Below are 17,922 nucleotides of genomic sequence, written 5' to 3'. Positions count from 1 at the left end.
TCTGCCAACAAGACCCAACGCTGGTGGCAGCAAAATTTATTTTAACCCAGCAAGAAATAATCTAGTGTCAATTTCTGTGGTTATTATAATGTCTCTCTGGCAGGCGGGAAGGGATGCACATAAGCGTTCTTTTATTGTTGATGGACTGGGTAATAAAACAAGCAGCCATTAAATGTGAGAAGGAATTGAGCTGCTGTAACTCTAGATGCTTATTGTAGGTGGCAGTGAATAAAACAAACGGAGGAAATGTGCATTTTATGATAGTGGTACCACACAAACTGACAATCAGCCAAGAGCTCGGTGTGAACCGTGAACACAAACACAGCTCGTCCAGCCGCTGACTTCTTATTCCTCTTCTTAAATGCCCACAGTAAATGAGCTGATAAGATCACACTTTGACCATTGTTTGAAAATTGTTGGTTCAGTATCATGATTTCAGGATTAATCGTGGAAGGATAATACAAAATTCCAGTGTCGGACTGAAGTTACAGTTGTTCAGAAAAAAGACAGAAGACGTAAACCGTCATACAAATAAATCGGGGGTTTTATTTGAACCAGGATTATTTATCAAATTTCAATAAGACGTCTCCTGTTTTCTAATCTACTCTCATATTAATTTGCTGTTGACGCTGTTTGCTGTGCAACAAACAAGTTGTGCCATTCTGTTTGGGTAACGAACTCTGGGTAACTCTTCAGGTAACCTGAAGCGTGTTCAACTCACAGTGAGTCAGAGCAATGGTGAACTGAAACGATCCTGAGTGTGGTTACACTCAGAAAAAAACTTCACGCAGAAAACACTCACTGCAATATTTGTGATGCAAAAATGCAAAGCTGACCAGGGCAACACATCCAACCTGAGGAAACAGCCGGTCACACACAGAATATCTAAAAGCTACGGACCGTGTTTGATCAGCTCAAAGCCACGTCCCCCGCAGCAGCCGAGGCTGTTGTTAGCAAGCCTGCAGCCTTAAAACTTGATATGAGGAACCGACAACTTCATCAACATCTTCAGGTAATTAATTAGCTGTTCAAACAAGTTCTTGTTGGAGATAAAGGATGGGGTTTTTCACTGGTTGCAGGGTCTGAGAGTGGAGAGGTAGTGAGGCGTTTTATTCTGTGTGGTTTGTAAACCGTTCTAAATCAATAAGAAGACTATCTAAATAAGTGATGTTGAAAATGAGAAGTTTGGACTTATTTTCTATACCTAAAATATTTTTTTTATAATAACAGAGAGAGTAAAGTACTGAAAGGCATAATGTTGAGTAGCAGTATTGGTTCAAATGAGAACTGGACCTGAGCATTTGCCAGACTCACCAAGCCGTTGCTCTAACTTTCTCTTTTACCATAAGAACCACAAAAACTGCTGTCATTCAGTCAGTTCCACTATATGGTTTTCTTTAACGGGTGACGACCTACTGTCAGTGAAACTCAGCTGCTTCTGCGGAGAAGTTTTACATTAGGAGTGTTTGGCTGCACAAAGAGCATGATCTCCTTTTACTGAGAAACATCAACAGGAAGTGGTTCATTGACAGTAGCCAATAAAAACAGGAACAGAGTGATTGGAATTAGTTAATCAAATATACCAGAATGTATCAGTGGATGTGTTCATATGAGCTTTAGTGTGTGTGTGTGTGTGTGTGTGTGTGTGTGTGTGTGTGTGCGCATGCTTTCATGTTTCTTGTTTGTGCTCTGGAAAAAGCTCAGCAGTCAGTGAGACACGCTGACATCCACTGGAGTTTAAAGAGCTGGAGAGTCAAGAAGAAAATAGGTTAAGTGGAAGGTCAACACTGTGTGTGTGTGTGTGTGTGTGTGTGTGTGTGTGTGTGTGTGTAATATGGCTACTGTTGCTTTCATTTTTGCAATCAATCTTTGCAACTGGCAAAAAAAGCTTCTTACAAAAGATTTTATAAAGTAATACACAAAGATTGTGAGACTTTTATAAACTCACTGACTCAACTTTTTGTTTGGCCCTTATACCTGCTGACAACTTCAGAGTCACTAAATCTTTTACTGGTATAGTAGATTTAACACGCTTTAAGGTCATTATCAATTATTTACAGTCCTTTGTCAACTTTGAGAGCCCTGAGTCCACACTGTCATATTTTAGGCATGATAATGTAGTTGTGTGCACATGAATACCACAGGATTCTCAGGCTATGTAGTCATGTGCTGGCAGCATCTGATATCTAAAAATGAATATTCTGATATACCATTTTTGGTAACAGTCCACTTTAACATCCTCCTCCAGATTGAACAGTCTTTATAAACTCTGTATGCAGCACCGTTCCTGCCAAACATGTCAAACTCAACATGGACCATGTTTGAATGGACTGTGTCCATCCAGTGTGCTACATGAGGGCCATGGGAATGTACCCATGTGGATATAACATATATAACACATATTTCAGGATGTCAGGATTGTAAAGTTCTTGCCAGCAACTTACAACTCCAGATCCAAAAATAGTTAGGACGCTGTGAAAAACATGAATAAAACAGAATGTGATCATTTGCTAATCCTTTCTGACAAACATTCAATTGAAAACAGTCTAAATCAAGATATTCAATGTTTACCGCATCAACTTAATGGAATTCTGAATGTGATGGCAGCAACACATTTCAAGTTGGGACAGGGGCAATATAAGACCTGTTTGTAACATCCCACAGGTAAACAGGTTAATTGGTAACAGGTGACAGTGTCATGATTGGGTATGAAAGGGACATCGTCGACATGCTCAGGGTCCTTCCATACCAACTCACCTGAGCCTCCCAGTTCATGTCATGGATTTTCTTGAAAAAAAGGAATTAGTTCAGAAAAGTTTGAAATTGTGAAATAATATGTGTATTGAGCTGAGATTAAAAGATTCAAATTTTGTCTACAGAGAACAAGATGACATCATCAACTCATTACAAGCTGTAACTTTCCTGAACCCAATGAAAACAGTCTCTTTAGGTTTCACACAGAGAGAAAACCTTGAAGTCAATGCAGCACAAAATATCTACCTACAAAATAAAACCACTGAAGGTCATATTACAGCCAGTGGAAAAAGTAACTACTTTAAAAAAAATGATTAAATGATGGAGTAATTTAACATCTTTGATTTTTTTTTTATAAATGCAATGAATATTAACACTCGGTTGCAGCAACGTGAAAACTAGTGGAGATATGAAGTTTTGAAAATAAAAAATTCTTTACTTGGGTAAAAGAAATGATTGTTATTGTAAATAATTTGATTACTGTATATAGTCTGCAACAACTATTTAAATCAATTAAAGTATGTTTTCACAGGAATTATTTGATTTAGCTCCGAGGGCCAAACTTAAAAAATCCACAGCTAAAGAAGGATTTGAGAACAGGGATTTTTTAAAAATGTTTTTCATAGGATTTTTGCGAGGTCCTGTAAATTAAAAATAATTTTCAACATTCATTTTTTCGAGAAAATCCACAACATGAAGATGAAAATGTTCTGAATTCTGGGTGAGTTGGGTTAATGGAATGAGGCATCTATAAAAACACATGATTGTCTAAAGGAGGTTACTGCCTGGGCTCGAGAACATTGAGCCGAGTTTACAAATGATTGCATTGTGTTGTATTCATGTTTTCAGAGTGGTGCAGGTCTCACAGGAAATTGCCTATACCTGCTTCATCCACTCACCTGATGATCTTGGATCTTGCGGCCAACCACACGGAAGGCATTGTTGCCCGTATGGTGGTAGATGTGGACTCTGCTGAAGCCCGTGGAACCGCCTGCTGGAACCCACTTCTTATTGGCATCATCATACACCATGACGGCAGCTCGCGCCTGGCAGATACTCTGTTCACTGCAGGAGTGAAGACACACAAGGACAGAACATTATTATACAGCAGGTACCTACAGAAACACAATATGATCTGAAGGTCGGATGTCTATGATGGTTTACCACCAACATGTGGCCCCTGGGAGCTTGTTAGAAGTCTTTAATGTCTTATTTTTTATTTGTGTCTTTTCTCCTTGAAGTAAACATTGAGACTGAATGTATTAACAAAGTCATAATAGCCTGAAGGATGTTTTGGATTGTGATTACAGATACGATGGTGATGCAACAGGTATGCAGTCAGGTCATTTGAGAGTACAGGCTGCTCTGCCAGAAACTACCGCTTTAATTAAAAGGACATGGCAACATCCTTCCTCCGGTCGGTGTGACCCTGCTACACACAGAAAAATGAATGGCAGTGAACTTGACTACTGAAATATACTCCAGTGGAAACCATGGTGGCCTCCTGCCTCACTGACTCCTCCTGAAGTAAACTTTTCATGTAACCGTATCATCACTGGACTAGTTGCTCTCATCAGCGAGCTCTTCTTCATGGTTTAATCAATGTTTAAACACAGCTCTCCACTTTCCACTCAACTGAAGTCGTCACTACACAATCACACTGTCAACATACTGCTTCTTCTATTAAGCAACCAAATGTCATCTGTGCTGTGATTAGTCTGAACGGCTTCCCATAAACGTAGAGCGCGGTTCACTCAGATGACTCCCTTCAGATCCTTACACATAATGACATATTACTAATTATCCAGTTTGTGATCCCCCCACGAAAAAGTGGAGAGGAGACAGTCAGAAGGGGAATATGTGTCGTGACAGTGGCTTTGATGCACCACATCAACATGGCCTTCAGCCTTTTCTACAGTCTACAGAATGCTATTACTAGCATACAAGCACAAGGACACAGTTCATATCAGATTTAATTCAGACTATTTCAGCCCTTGAGCACAAAACTAATGAAATCTGCTCCATGGGTGGCTGGCTGCATTTTGTATCTGTCACTACATAACTACACAGTCTTCCAGTTCAGGGCTCAGAGCTGATAGCTGTACACGAGAGCTGTGTGCCTTGTGTTTAAGAAGACACGCCACCAATTTAGTATTGTACTTCCAAAGATGTTCCAGGGATCTTTATTGATTTCTTTGAGGAGAGGGTTGACGTGTGGGGGAAGAACTGAACTGAACAGAAGTGATTATACTGCCAGAGATGCTTCATTGATTTGCTTGGAGGGAGGTTTTATTCAGGACACGTTTGTGAAACCCAACTTTGTTACATCGAGAATTTCTATGTTTTGTTGTTCATTGTTGAATCCCAGAAGGGTGGTATTTATGTTGAACGTAATAATAATGTTTTTTTTCAATAACAAAATAAATATTATTTCAACTTGCCTAACCCTAACCTGTATAAAGTCCCCAGGATTAAAGGTCCAATATACATCATTCAGCCTCACTAGATGTCAGGAAACAACTATTTTCTATGTAAAGATATGGTGGAGTAAAGACGTCCTGTGCAGAGCAGAGCGTGACGTCACACTCACCCTCTGTGTGTTATTATAATCATAATTACTGAGCATCTAGGTTTTTGTTTTGGAGCTGGTCTGGCTCGTGTGCATATTAGTGCATGCAAGCCCTCTTCCTTCAGAACAGCTGGACGGCCCCGTCTAGACACAGCAGGCAGGGAGTGTGTGTGTGTGTGTGTGTGTGTTCTGACTTATGCCACTTTTGGGGACAAACACTAGAGTCAAGACCACATTTGCATGAAAATACCTAACCTTCAACACTTCAAGAGCAGCCCAAGTCCACGGGAAAACTGCAGACTTGCCAAAAGTTGCATAAGTCAGAACACACACACACACATTCGACGTGCCTTTAATCTCCACCTGTCAGCTAGTATCCTAAAGCATCCTGATTTTTAATCCCTTATATGTGTCAAAGTACGATAACAGTGATCCAACATCTCCCATGGTGCCCATAACATTAAGATGTTAGACTGTCACTGCCTGCTACATGCCCATATAGCCTCCCAGTCTGATCTGAGATGACCCTGATGACATCATAGGGGTCATTTCGTCAGATTTTGACAAATCTTCTCCTGAGACACAAAAGACAATATAGAACTTGCTGTGTATTACTCCTCCTGACAAACTGACCTTTATGTGTAAAATAGGTAGAGCGCCCATTTCTATCAGCATGTCTGAGAGCCACAGTGTACTGAGTGCATCTATGTGAGCACTAGGCTCCTGTGCAAGAGCAGAGAAGGAGGGGAAGAGAGAGACGCAGAGGGAGAAGGGATTGAGAAGCAGTGAGCGTAAAAATTGAGGAAATTGCTTGAAGAGGTGAAAAGAAAAAGTGAAGAAGGAGTGATAAGAGCCGGGGGGAGGAGGGGTGTTGAGGGGAGGACAGATCCTCGTCCACTGAGACACACACCTTGTGTTTGTCTGTTTGGAGGCTGGAAATGCATAAAAATGGAGGGCCCACACTGACAAGCAGGACACTTCTGTGAATGTCAAGTGTGATTGAGGCTGAGACACGTGCGCACGCAGACGCACAGCAGAGTGAACAGTCTGCTGCATGTGCTGAAGCTGCTTCACATGCGTCTCGCTCAGGGTTTGAACCAACTTTCTGTAAAAAAGGCTCAATCTTCTTGAAACAGCTCTGGAACATTTATCTCCTGTGTGGATTGTGTGCGAGTGCTTACAAGTGTGCGCTCCACAGTACAAAGTCAAGCACACACACATACACACACACACACACACACACAAACCACATGTATCCACCTCCTCCTCCTCACACATCCAGCTTTTACAAACTCTTTCACACCTCTGCTAATGTGCTTCATTATGACAACAGAAGCTGACCTGTGCTAACACTCTGCAGCAGCTTGTTTTAATCACAAATCTCCAACATGCTGCATTAAGAGTTAACACCACAGCACATACCTTACATTTCAGTGGCTGACTGAGTGGAAACAAACTGGAGCTGGTAATGGAGAGGAGGAAATAAATGAAGGCGGGATAAGCAATTCATGACTTGCTGCTCTAGCTTAGGAGTTTTACATATTCTACAGGCAAATTATTAAACCTTACATCTTTTTTAAAGCAGGCAAATTGACTAAGATCCATTTATTTTTCACAGAGCCTCAGAGCAGCAGCTGCAGTAGTTACATGCTGGGCGGTAGTGGAGGACAAACCCACCCACATTCATGTGCATAAAATACAGATTTCTGCTGGGGATTTTGGCAGACACAAATCTTCATGCTATAAATGTGCAGTATACTGCATATGACAGTAAGTAGAGTTGAAACTGATCCTAAAATACAGCTGACATTTAAAAAGAGGAAAAGATTTCTTGTTCGACTGTTGGCTGTCCAAGCTTTGACTTTTTTTCTGGCTGGTTTTGCAGATTTGGACTCAGTGACATTTGAGTAAACAAGTAAATCCATCAGAGCAGAACCACTGTGAGGTCAGAACAAGCTGCCGTCCTGGACCTGAGCCTTGATGTGTCAGCTGAGGTCGTCTTTGTCAGCCTAAGTGAAGCAGTGCTGTAGTTTGGTTCTCGCACCTGTTTTGTCAACCTGTTCTGTCGTACTGAGACTTCACACTGAATACATTACTGGGGATTATTTGATGCTGTTGGTTGCCATGGTTTGTAGTACAGATACATTTTGTAACAGATTTACCAATCTTCTATCAAAAGCTTGGAAATCTTTCAACCAATAAAGATCTGGTGAGGTAGAAATCATCCAGAATGTAGAGATGTCCATAATCTGGGGCTTCAACTAAATCCTTTTAAAGGGGCTCCATGGATCTTCTGTTAGTTTACATTAGTGAATAAATACTTTATGCAAACTAAATGTAAACTACTGTTGCTCTCTGTGAGCCGAGTGGAGAGAGACACTGAGACAAGCCCCCAGGAAGAGCGCCAGACTTTGAAGGTAGTTTCTGTAGTGGCCAAACTGTGTAATTACATCATCACATGATGGACTGTGGCCAGCAAAAATGTTTTCCCATAAGCTTATATTGTGAAAGAAGTGTCTGTAAAACAGCAGATACATTTTTATCTTGTGCGCACAAGATACATTTAAGTTTTTTTAAACTACGATAGCCAGCAGCCAGTTAGTTAAGTTTAGCATGCAGGCTGGAGAAAGGGGAAACAGGAGCCTGGATCGGTCCAAAGGCGACAAAATCTACCTAGAAACCCCTCAAATTGTATCTCGTCTATATAATCTATACAGAAACCAACACGTAAAAATATTTCTTGATCAGAGACTTCTTTCATGCAAGCATAAAGTTGCATTTTTTTTACCCTTGGACAGCCAAAGTAGCTGTTTTACTCTTTTTCCAGTCTTTAAAACTCCTACTGGCACCAGAGACACTGATCTGTGTGTGAGGATGCAATAAGCAGAAGGGAAGCACAAGAAAATTCTCCTAACAAGGGATTAAATCTGTGTGAATTTACCTCCCGGAGCCCCCTCTGGCTCTCCTGATTGCATGCAGCCAATCATAGAGGGCAATTTAAATAATCACATCTGAGTGGTAAAAAATAATGATTGCATTGCTGCATGTTTTGTTGATTGTGGTGACTTGGTTTGGTCAGATTGGATGTCAGCATGTTCTCATACCATGGAATAAATTCTAGTCCAGGACCACTGCAGAGACCACAGCCTCTGCCTGCAGTGGTCTCAGGCACAACCACCACAGTGTGTCTGTGTCTCTGAGAAATATATGTGCAATACACACATGCACATTTCTCGAGTGAACACTTTTGTGTGGTGAATGCACTGCGGTTTGCATGTGTGTGGACGGTGATTGTAAGTGTGCGTGACTCAGCTGAAGGCCCCAATGCCGCGCTGCTTTCGAAGAGCTGAGAGCCAAAATCCAGAGGAATCCGACTCAAAGTGTTTGGAGAGGAAGAAAATGTGGCGACTTAAAGAAGAAAAAACAACACGAGACATGAAGAGAAAATCCCCTCACAACATATCTGTGCAGCACAGAGTGGAGCTGACGGGACACAGTGGCTTACTGTTGGTGAACCACTTTGACATGTATGCTTTGTTTCCCCTCAGCCAGACACTGAAGACATTACCAGGGAAACAAAGTGTACAATTATCTTTCATTTACATTAACGGCAGCGTCATAAACAGTCCTCCCTGAGATTGTTGTACATTATGTGCTGGTGCATTGCCCCTTTGACATCATATCAGTGAAGTAGCTGTATAGACAGAGGCGATCCCAGTGAAATGTGCATTTCTGCTTGTTAAGCACTTGACTGGTGTAATTCAGTCCTGTTGACCCTCCTCATCTCCTTGTTAACTCTCCCATTGAACACGTCAGCTGCTATCTTCCTCCCCCTCTCTCCACCGAGCCAACACCACTGCACTCTCTGGCCATCAGCATGTCTGCACACAGTGCAACTTGTAGGTTTACATTATACATACAGTACTGTCTCTCCCGAAAGAGCTACATACAGCTCAGATCTCTCAACACATCTGAGTAAATATGGAGCATTACACAGCTGTACATCATCTTAGACTGTTTAATATTGAACTTTAGGGTTGGAATGATTAATCAATTAGTTGTCAACTGTTAAATTTAACAGATTTTTTTGATAATTGAAAAATTGGTAATGTTTTAAGGAAAAAAATAGCAAAAAATGTATTTGATTCCAGCTTCTTAAACATGAATATTTTTTGGTTTCGTTACTCCTATCACCTTTTTATTCCACGCACGATGACCAAAGACCTGTACACACTTTAATGTGTAAAATTGGTGGAGTTACCCTTTAAGCTTCACAGACACACCACAGCAGTCTATCTCTGCCTCTAGCCCAGTTAGACGTGTGGACATCACTTTCTTGTTAAAAGGTCTTTAATGGAATGGAAGGACACACACACACACACACACACACACACACACACACACACACACACACACACACACACACACAGCGGACAAATGTGCAGATCTGACGAGAATAGGAATGGAGAATATGATATGAGACGAGAATATTTTCATCTCCTTCATTAATGTTAATGAGGCTCCGAGTTAAGAACGGTTCTGACTTCAAAGAGGAACAGAACAGCTCCAGGGGCTTCAGCACCATGATGTCACATCCTGCCAGGATAGGGTGGGTGTGCAGAGAGCAACACAGCAATGGAGCGCAGGAGGGGAAGGAGGGGAAGGAGGTGAACGGAGATAAACAAGAAGCAGAAAGATGCTCACACTGGATCTTAGACAGTCCTGCAGAGGCCAAAGCCGCAAATATAGAGGAGGACCACAGCTGATCTGGCCTCTCCTGACCCTCTGTTGTTGAATGTATTGGTCAGATGATTGGTTCAGTGCTGTCCTCAAGTGCTACTATTATTTAGCTACAAAATAATACAGAATTTTGATGGTACTGACTCACCACACATCCACACTACTACAGAGGGAAATTGTGACTAATTTCACTGCTGATAGGCCAAAGTTACATAACCAGACATCCAACTAGTCTAAAAATAGAAACAAACCAAAAAGGGCTAACTGCAATCTCATTCATTGTGTCAGCCAGAAACAATCTGACAAATCCAGGTGATGAAGGATGTTTTCATTTCTGTCACGTCAGCCCCACTGTTGGAGCAGTGTGACTGTGCATCAGTGTGTTCTCTCCTGTCACAGTACAGACCATACACCACAGGTTTCCTCTGGACGGATGATGATCTGATTAGATTTGACACCAGACTGCTTCAAAAATGTGTTTATCAAGGAGGAAATATTTTTCATTAAATACTAAACCCCTTTGGGATTCAGAGGTCACAGCAATAACACCCGTCTAATGTGTGCTTAATATAATGTGATGTTGTGACGTGATCTCTCCTACTTCAGGGTATCTGCAGGTGCTGAGTATATTGGTTACAGATCTAATATCCAGATCTACTTTCCCAAATGTAAAATGTAAACCTCACTGAAGGCTACACAATGACACTTTCTGTAAGGCAGCATGACTGATAGTGGAGGCACAGAGTCTTATAATGGAGTTGACAAGAAAACTGCATTTTTTGTATATCAGTCATGTCATACATGGATCCTCACTGATTCTGGAGAAAAATGGTTGATTGCTGAGTCTCATTCCCAGGTACTCAAATACTGTACAAACGCCGGCTCAGACCAAACATTACATTTATATAACCAACATAACAAAAAACTCTAATTCAACCCAAACTAAATGTATCATTATGTACATGCATTCTCTTGGCACTGCCTTTAATCCGATAAATCTTTTTACTCAAACTGAGGAGTTTGTGTCAGATTTTTGTGTGAGGACAGACATCTGAAGCTTCATCTGAAAACCTTGTAAACGATGACATTTGGTACAGGCTCAGAAGATCTGCTGCCATTCTTTCACATAAGATAATAAACTGAATATCTTTGGTGTTTTGATTGTTGATTAGACAAAGCGTGACATTTGAAGATGTTACCTCAGGCTCTGGGAGAGTCTGATTGGTATTTCTCACTATCTTCTGACATTTCATAGACGGAACTAAAACAGGTTCATCGACAAAACAACTGGCAGACTGTTGGATAATGAAAGTAAGGATGAGTTGGTTAAAACCTTAAACTACCCCCCTCCTCTACTACACAACTACAATCTGCTAAATCACACTAGAACCAACCAACAACATCTAACAAGCTACAATGCTGATTTTACACAATTCATCACAATGATGTGTGTTGTAGTCAGGGTAGAGTTTGTACAGCACTCTAATCAAACCACTTTGCTGTAGGTTTATAGCATTCATTCATTTCACAGTTATATGAGGGTTATTTTATTTAACACTCAGGAGTATTTCTTTAACATTTCCTCTCATAGTCTCCTATGAAATCATGGTTTCCTATCATGGTACCACTCTCTCATCCACTTCTTCCATGTCCTCTGCTTCCCTTCAGACAGAAGAAATGACAACAAGGTCAATGTCCCTGCTGCACAAAGTTTTATAACTTGAAGGCCGTGATTAGAACAGATGAATTAGTAACTGACTCATTGCACTGGTATTTCTTTTCTCTGACTCCATCTCTCTCCCTCAGCTGACTCGCTCTCTGCAGTTTGGCTTAAAACCATCCGACAGTAAACTGACGCTCTGCTCTGAAAGGCCAGAGTCAGCCTTTTTCCAAGCTGGGGGGGGATGATAAATCCTATTAAGCTGCCTGAAACAAAACATGCAGGCAGAATAATAAAAACATAAATGTTAAAGAAGGCTTTTCCAAGTTCAGGCGTGGAATCCAGAGGGGAGTCCCCACTATGAGAAGGAACGAGAGGAGAGAAGAAAGAGGTGCACTGGGACTGAGGGGTGACCTGAGGGTTTGTTCGGGGAGGAGTGCAGCTGGCCTCGGACGGAAGGAAGCAACTTCAGGATGGAGGAGCTCTGGAGAGCATCCTCGCCACATCTGCATCATTTCTTTTCCTCGCCCTGCAACCACGTCTTCAATTTTCAGCTCGAATCTTCTTCTTTCTTTTTTTTTACTCAATTTATAACTTGACTCCATCACACCACTGACTCGCCCTCCCGCCACCCGCCTCAAACCATTTCATGCTCTCATCTGTCTCTTTCTGCCTCCTCTCTGCCTCACATTCCCTTTCTCTCTCTCATTCCAGCCCATATGGAAGTGATCAGGGCAGGCAGGGAGGAACAGCAGAGGCCCCACAGACAAGAGAAAGTCCCTGTTGAACCGCTGCCTGCAGGTACTGTGCCAATGTTTGGAAAGACTGTGGATTCCAGAGTGGAGTCAAGAGACCATCAGAGGGATTTAAATGGTTTCAGATTGGTCTTTTTCAGCATCTTCAATCCCCAGACAAAATATTAAAGAATGACTGCTTTGATAATGAGCTTGACTCTCATTACTGTTATCTTCCTATCTACAGTACAGACCTCCTGAAGCCATGTCATTTGATAGAACCTCTATCAAAGTCCAACATACAGAAAAGATGCAACAAATCCAGGACTGATGACTAATGATGCATTTAATTATCGACTAATTTGTAAATTATTGTTCAATTAAGTTTAATCGAACAACAATAACAAACAATACCAAGCTCCCCAAAATCAGTGTTGATGATAAAGGAAAGGATTAAATGTGTGTTTATCTGCTTTAAGTAAAAGGCTTACTAGCTTAACGTTGCATTGTTTCAGTGGAACGCCAAGTTGCATTTACAAAAAGCTATGTTAACAACTAGCACATCCATTTGCCCACTGTATGGACGCTGATCCAGGATGCTGCAGTATACTGGCCTCAAACTTGTGTATCATGAAGGTAATGGTTACTTGGATAACATCTGTCTTCTGAAACATGTTGAACCATACTGTTTGAAAATACAAGCAATAAAGCATAAACCTAGCCTTGTGCCGGTTAAGCAGGTAAACAAGGTTAGGTGAATCGATTAGTTACTGTAGCTCTTGTTATGTTAGTAAATAATAACAGCCTGATTAACATTTTTCTAGCTCTTGCGCTCACTAGCTCTACAATGAAAGAGATCAACAATGCTGTTTTTTTATTCCTCTACTTCAGCGGCTGGAGACGATGTTGACTTTTAGCACAGTATCACATATGTAGCCATCAGGTGCATATTGAAAACCCTACAAGGGTGCTTGTCTTGTATCAAGTCAGCTTGATCCAATAAAAAGTCAGTCCGAGTTAAAGGTGCAATATGTAAGATTTGGCCAACTCAAACAAGAACAGCAGCTTAACGTATCTTAATTAACATATTGTCCATCTAATTTTATTACATATGTTCAATGTAAAGTGTCACATGTAATTCAGTTTTTCTATCATGTTTAGCCCGTGTGAATACATTCAACTACTTTGTCGGATTAAATTAAAGGTGCAATATGTAAGAATTGGCCACCTGTCGAACAAATATACTCAAAAGGAAGCAGTATATCATTAGAGTAACCGCTAACTGCTGCTCGCTGCCCTTAGCTAGTTAGCTCAGTTAGCCGTGCAGCTAGCGGTTGGGAGCTTGGGGACACTAGCACACAAGCTTTGCCAGGAACTGGCTGGGCCGGGGCTAGTTGGTTAGCATGATAACTACAGTAGAGACCATCTCTGCAACACAATACAAAGATATCATAATGTCAAAAGTGTTATTTAGTCACATTCAGTTGATAGTTTTAATTAATTTTAGAATGTTTTCAACTAAAATGATATTATAACAGCCCCTTTAACTTAATAGTGTTCAACTAACTGGAGGAGCTAATGATCAGCTGCATAAGATAGCTAGCTATGGACGATAAAATCTGCACATGACAATTATCATTTCAGCTAACAAAGCTTTCAAAAGTTACTATAAATTATAATGGAAAATCTGCCATGTTATCTCTGTAAACTACATAAGTTTGTGATGTAGAAAAAGTTACTGAGCAGGATGTCGATTACATAAAACAGAAAAAATACTCTACATGCTCTGTACAAGAACCTTGCATAAACAGTACAGAGATCCAGTATGTCAGCATGTAGGCGGAACAAAGTGTGTACAGACTGAACACACACACAAGTTACATGTTACAACAAACATGCAGACAAACAGGCTTCAGGACAGGCAGAGGCTTCAGGACAGACAGAGCTCGGGGAAAATTACTCAGAACTCTCCTTTTTATTTATTCAGCGAACATAAACCAAGTCCTTCCTCTAAAACACAAAAACACCAATCTCTCTCTCTCTCTCTCTCTCTCTCTCTAACCCACACACTAAAGTCAAACTCTTAAACTTTCACATTTCTTGCCAAGCTGTCAGAGGGACTCTCTCAGTCTCAGCCACACAGAACGTTCTGGATTTGCAGTGTTAGTGCTCCATAATGTTAGAGAGACAGAGACAGAGACAGAGGCAGAGACAGAGACAGAGGCAGGTGGGAGAGACAGGTAGACATGTGTGTATATGAGTGAAGAGAGACAGCACAAGAATGCAGAATGTGCTTAATAGTGACAGATCACTTCAGATCGTCTGCTCTTCTATGACCACATTTTTCCTGGACTGTATCTAACATGTAAAATCCAATATTCCATTGGACTTTTTGACATTTCATTTCATTTCATATTTAACACTAACAAAGTTGTTCAGCTTCAACGCTCTTTTTCATACAAGTTTGTGGCACTTGACTGGAGGTACAGTACAGCATTCTTCTAAAAGATACTGGTGTTGTGATGGTGGCAGAGTGCTGTCTGACATGTTGCTCCAGAAACTGGATTCAGTTTGGCTGAATCTTAAAAGTCTGGGTTTTTAACACAATCTGTAACATAAATAAAATATTTTGAAAAGGTTAAGATAAGGTTCCCTTATGGCTGTTTCTTGTAACAATCACACATAAAGTGAAAGTTTCAAAACAACAACCCAAAACAATCTATACTGGCACATAAAGAGTTTATTCTCTGCCGTTTTCATCGTGCACAACCTGAAAAATTGCATTTTTCCAAGTAACAAGTGGCAACAGCTTCCTGCCACAGTTTAACAGAGAAAACAAGAAGCTAGTCATCAGTGTGGATTTTCTAGTCGATAGAACTGACCCCTGCTACAAATCTAAGCTGTAAGTAATGGACAGGCCCAGCAGACAGCAGCTGGTCACTGCACAGTGAAAGGTGGTGATCAGCAGTCCCACACTCACACTGGACTCCCAATCGCCTCCCCTTTCCAACCCGCTGCCTTTTTATAGGAACTGCAAACCGAGTCGTCACCCTGGCAACACAGCCGTACATGGGCGGAGGTGCACCGCTAAAAAGAGAGAGAGGCAGCGTGGGAAAGAGAGGGACACAAGTACAGATGTGTACAGGTGTGCACACATGTACCTGTTCACCATTCATTGATAAACAGCTCTTTGTCTATATCAAGGTTACCTACTTTCTTCTTTGCTGACACACACACACACACACACACAAACACAGTATGATATGATGGAGCCATGAGAAAATACCCTCCGCTCACAATTATGACTCATCCACCCGACCAGATGGTTGGAGAGAGAGAGATGGAGCAGGAGAGGGCCAGTGTGTGGCATGATAGCAGGAAAAATACCTGAGGTGTGACAAAGGAACCATCACCACTAGTGGATATATATAACCCAGCGCAGCCCACAGTGACAGAGTGTATATATATGTGTGTGTGTGTGTGTGTGTGTCTGTGTGTGTGTAAAGAAGTGCTGAAGAGCCACAGTGATGTTCAGAAATGGAGTGATGACTGTCAGCTCTGTTTCTGTGAGCAAAGGTCACAGCGTGGCCGATCACTTCAGCAGGATTCAATAAGCAGTTTACACTTGTCACTTATATTTGGTACGGTGCTTTATTGTCTCAAAGGGCTTCACTACACCCACACTTTAAAACTGTGAGTAAAAGTGACAACCAACAGCACTAAATTATCAATGAGAAGCAGGAGAACAATCTCATAGGAAACAGTGAAATAGAAGAGAAATGTTGACAGCGTTGACGCCTGTCATTAACACGAGGCTTCTAGCCAAAACAGATCAAATGTATATCAGCTCTGACTTCACCTCGCTTACACGTACATGAGAGTGCATCTTCAGCAATTATAAACATCTGAGCACCTTTTCCCTCCAAAAATGCAAATTGACACCCACCTGTCTAAGGCCTTCTGCTGTAAACAGGTGGGTGGTGTGGATAAATTCATCTATAATGACACATGTAATTTTAAACTGCAACAATGACATGTGAAGGATTATATAATATCATTTTTGGGAAATTCAAATCAGGAACCGTTATGGGCAAAATAACAGATGGCAGTATTTACTTTTGGCTTACCCAATTAATGTAATACCTCATAGTATAAATCAACATTGACTCAAATACACCGTAAATTCAATATTTCCACAAGCAAATGGCCTAAATACAACTAGAGATATTAAATGGATAGAACACTTCATAACCATCATTAATGAATGGTAAATCTTTAGTTAATTAAACTTATTAACTGTTTACAACAATTAAATGCTTTATAAACCATTTATTAAGCAATTTTAAAGGCTTCTAAACCTCAGTTTCAACTTATAACAGCCATCCAAGTAATGTTTACAGATGAACTACACAGTATTAATGAAGCATTTACAAAGTATTATAAACAGCAGGTGCAACTTCACAATAAACACTTGTTTAAGGAAGGTTTACAAAGCGTTCCATCGTCTATTTACTGTGAAATAACTATTAACTACAGTTTAATTAACTATAAACTGAAAGTGTTTATCCTGATTTAAAGTGTCACTGGTGTTCTGTGCATTAACACCTGGGTGTTCACATGTGTGGTCTGACCAGAGATGTGGACTCTGGACTAAAGGCTCGACTTGACTTGCTCATGGGACTTTCGTGAGACTTTGCTCAAATGTCTTGAGTCACATGCCTGGGTCAGACACATGTTATAGCCACATGTGCATCAGGCGAAGGCACAGTGAGACAGAGAGCAGCAGCATCACTGTCAGCAGTCCTATCCAAAAACTGTTTTGTTTTCATTTTGGAGTGAAACCATGCAATGCAATTTGTAGCCGACACAGTTCTGAGTGGATAACAGTATATCTGCTTTATCTCCACTGGAAAGGGAACAGCCAGGAAAAACACTGACAATGAGGTAATACATTCAAACTGTAGATCAAGGGATTAAATGGACTATTCTGAGTCTGTTCTGCAATTTAAATATAATCAGATGCAGATTTGAGGAAGGACGCTTCATGTACACAGACAACACGACAGATTTCTGTGCTGCTGTAGTTTTCCTGCATCATTCTTCCTGTTCAGTGTGATAAAGACAGCGAAGATTCCAGTCGAGGGTGTAAATAACATCTTTTCAAAACAATTTGGCTTCCAGCGACGTGGATTACACTGGGTGAGCTGTGTGCAGCCATTTTATGGCTGTTTTGCTGTGAAGCTCCAGAAATGTTTAATGGACTACGAAACTTCCACTGGCATTGAGGGTGAGCAAATAATGAGCAAATGTTAATTTTTGGGTGAACTGTTCCTTTAAAATGTGTCTAAGGCTTTTAAATGAAAGAAGTGAACACAGTGGTATGCACTGTTAAATGTAACTAAGAACACCACTGCTACATTACAACAGCGGGCCTTTGTTGTTTTCTAATCATTTCCCAGTCACCT

General features: G+C 40.9%; 1 protein-coding gene across 5 annotated transcripts in view; it reads right to left on the bottom strand.

The window, feature by feature from the left end:
* The window catches only part of enah (ENAH actin regulator), a 137,672-nt gene that overhangs the window by 68,451 nt on the left and 51,299 nt on the right, over positions 1-17,922 (bottom strand). For all 5 annotated transcript variants that reach the window (XM_084376907.1, XM_084376906.1, XM_084376905.1 and 2 more), the window contains exon 2: positions 3,654-3,819. In XM_084376907.1, the coding sequence (XP_084233033.1) occupies positions 3,654-3,819 (166 nt within the window). The remainder of the gene's footprint in view (positions 1-3,653; positions 3,820-17,922) is intronic.

The sequence above is a fragment of the Pagrus pagrus genome, assembly GCF_965226575.1.
Source record: "Pagrus pagrus genome assembly, chromosome: 16".
NCBI lineage: Eukaryota > Metazoa > Chordata > Actinopteri > Spariformes > Sparidae > Pagrus > Pagrus pagrus.
The sequence above is the reverse complement of the archived record's forward strand: the minus strand, read 5'-3'. Positions and strand labels throughout refer to the sequence as shown.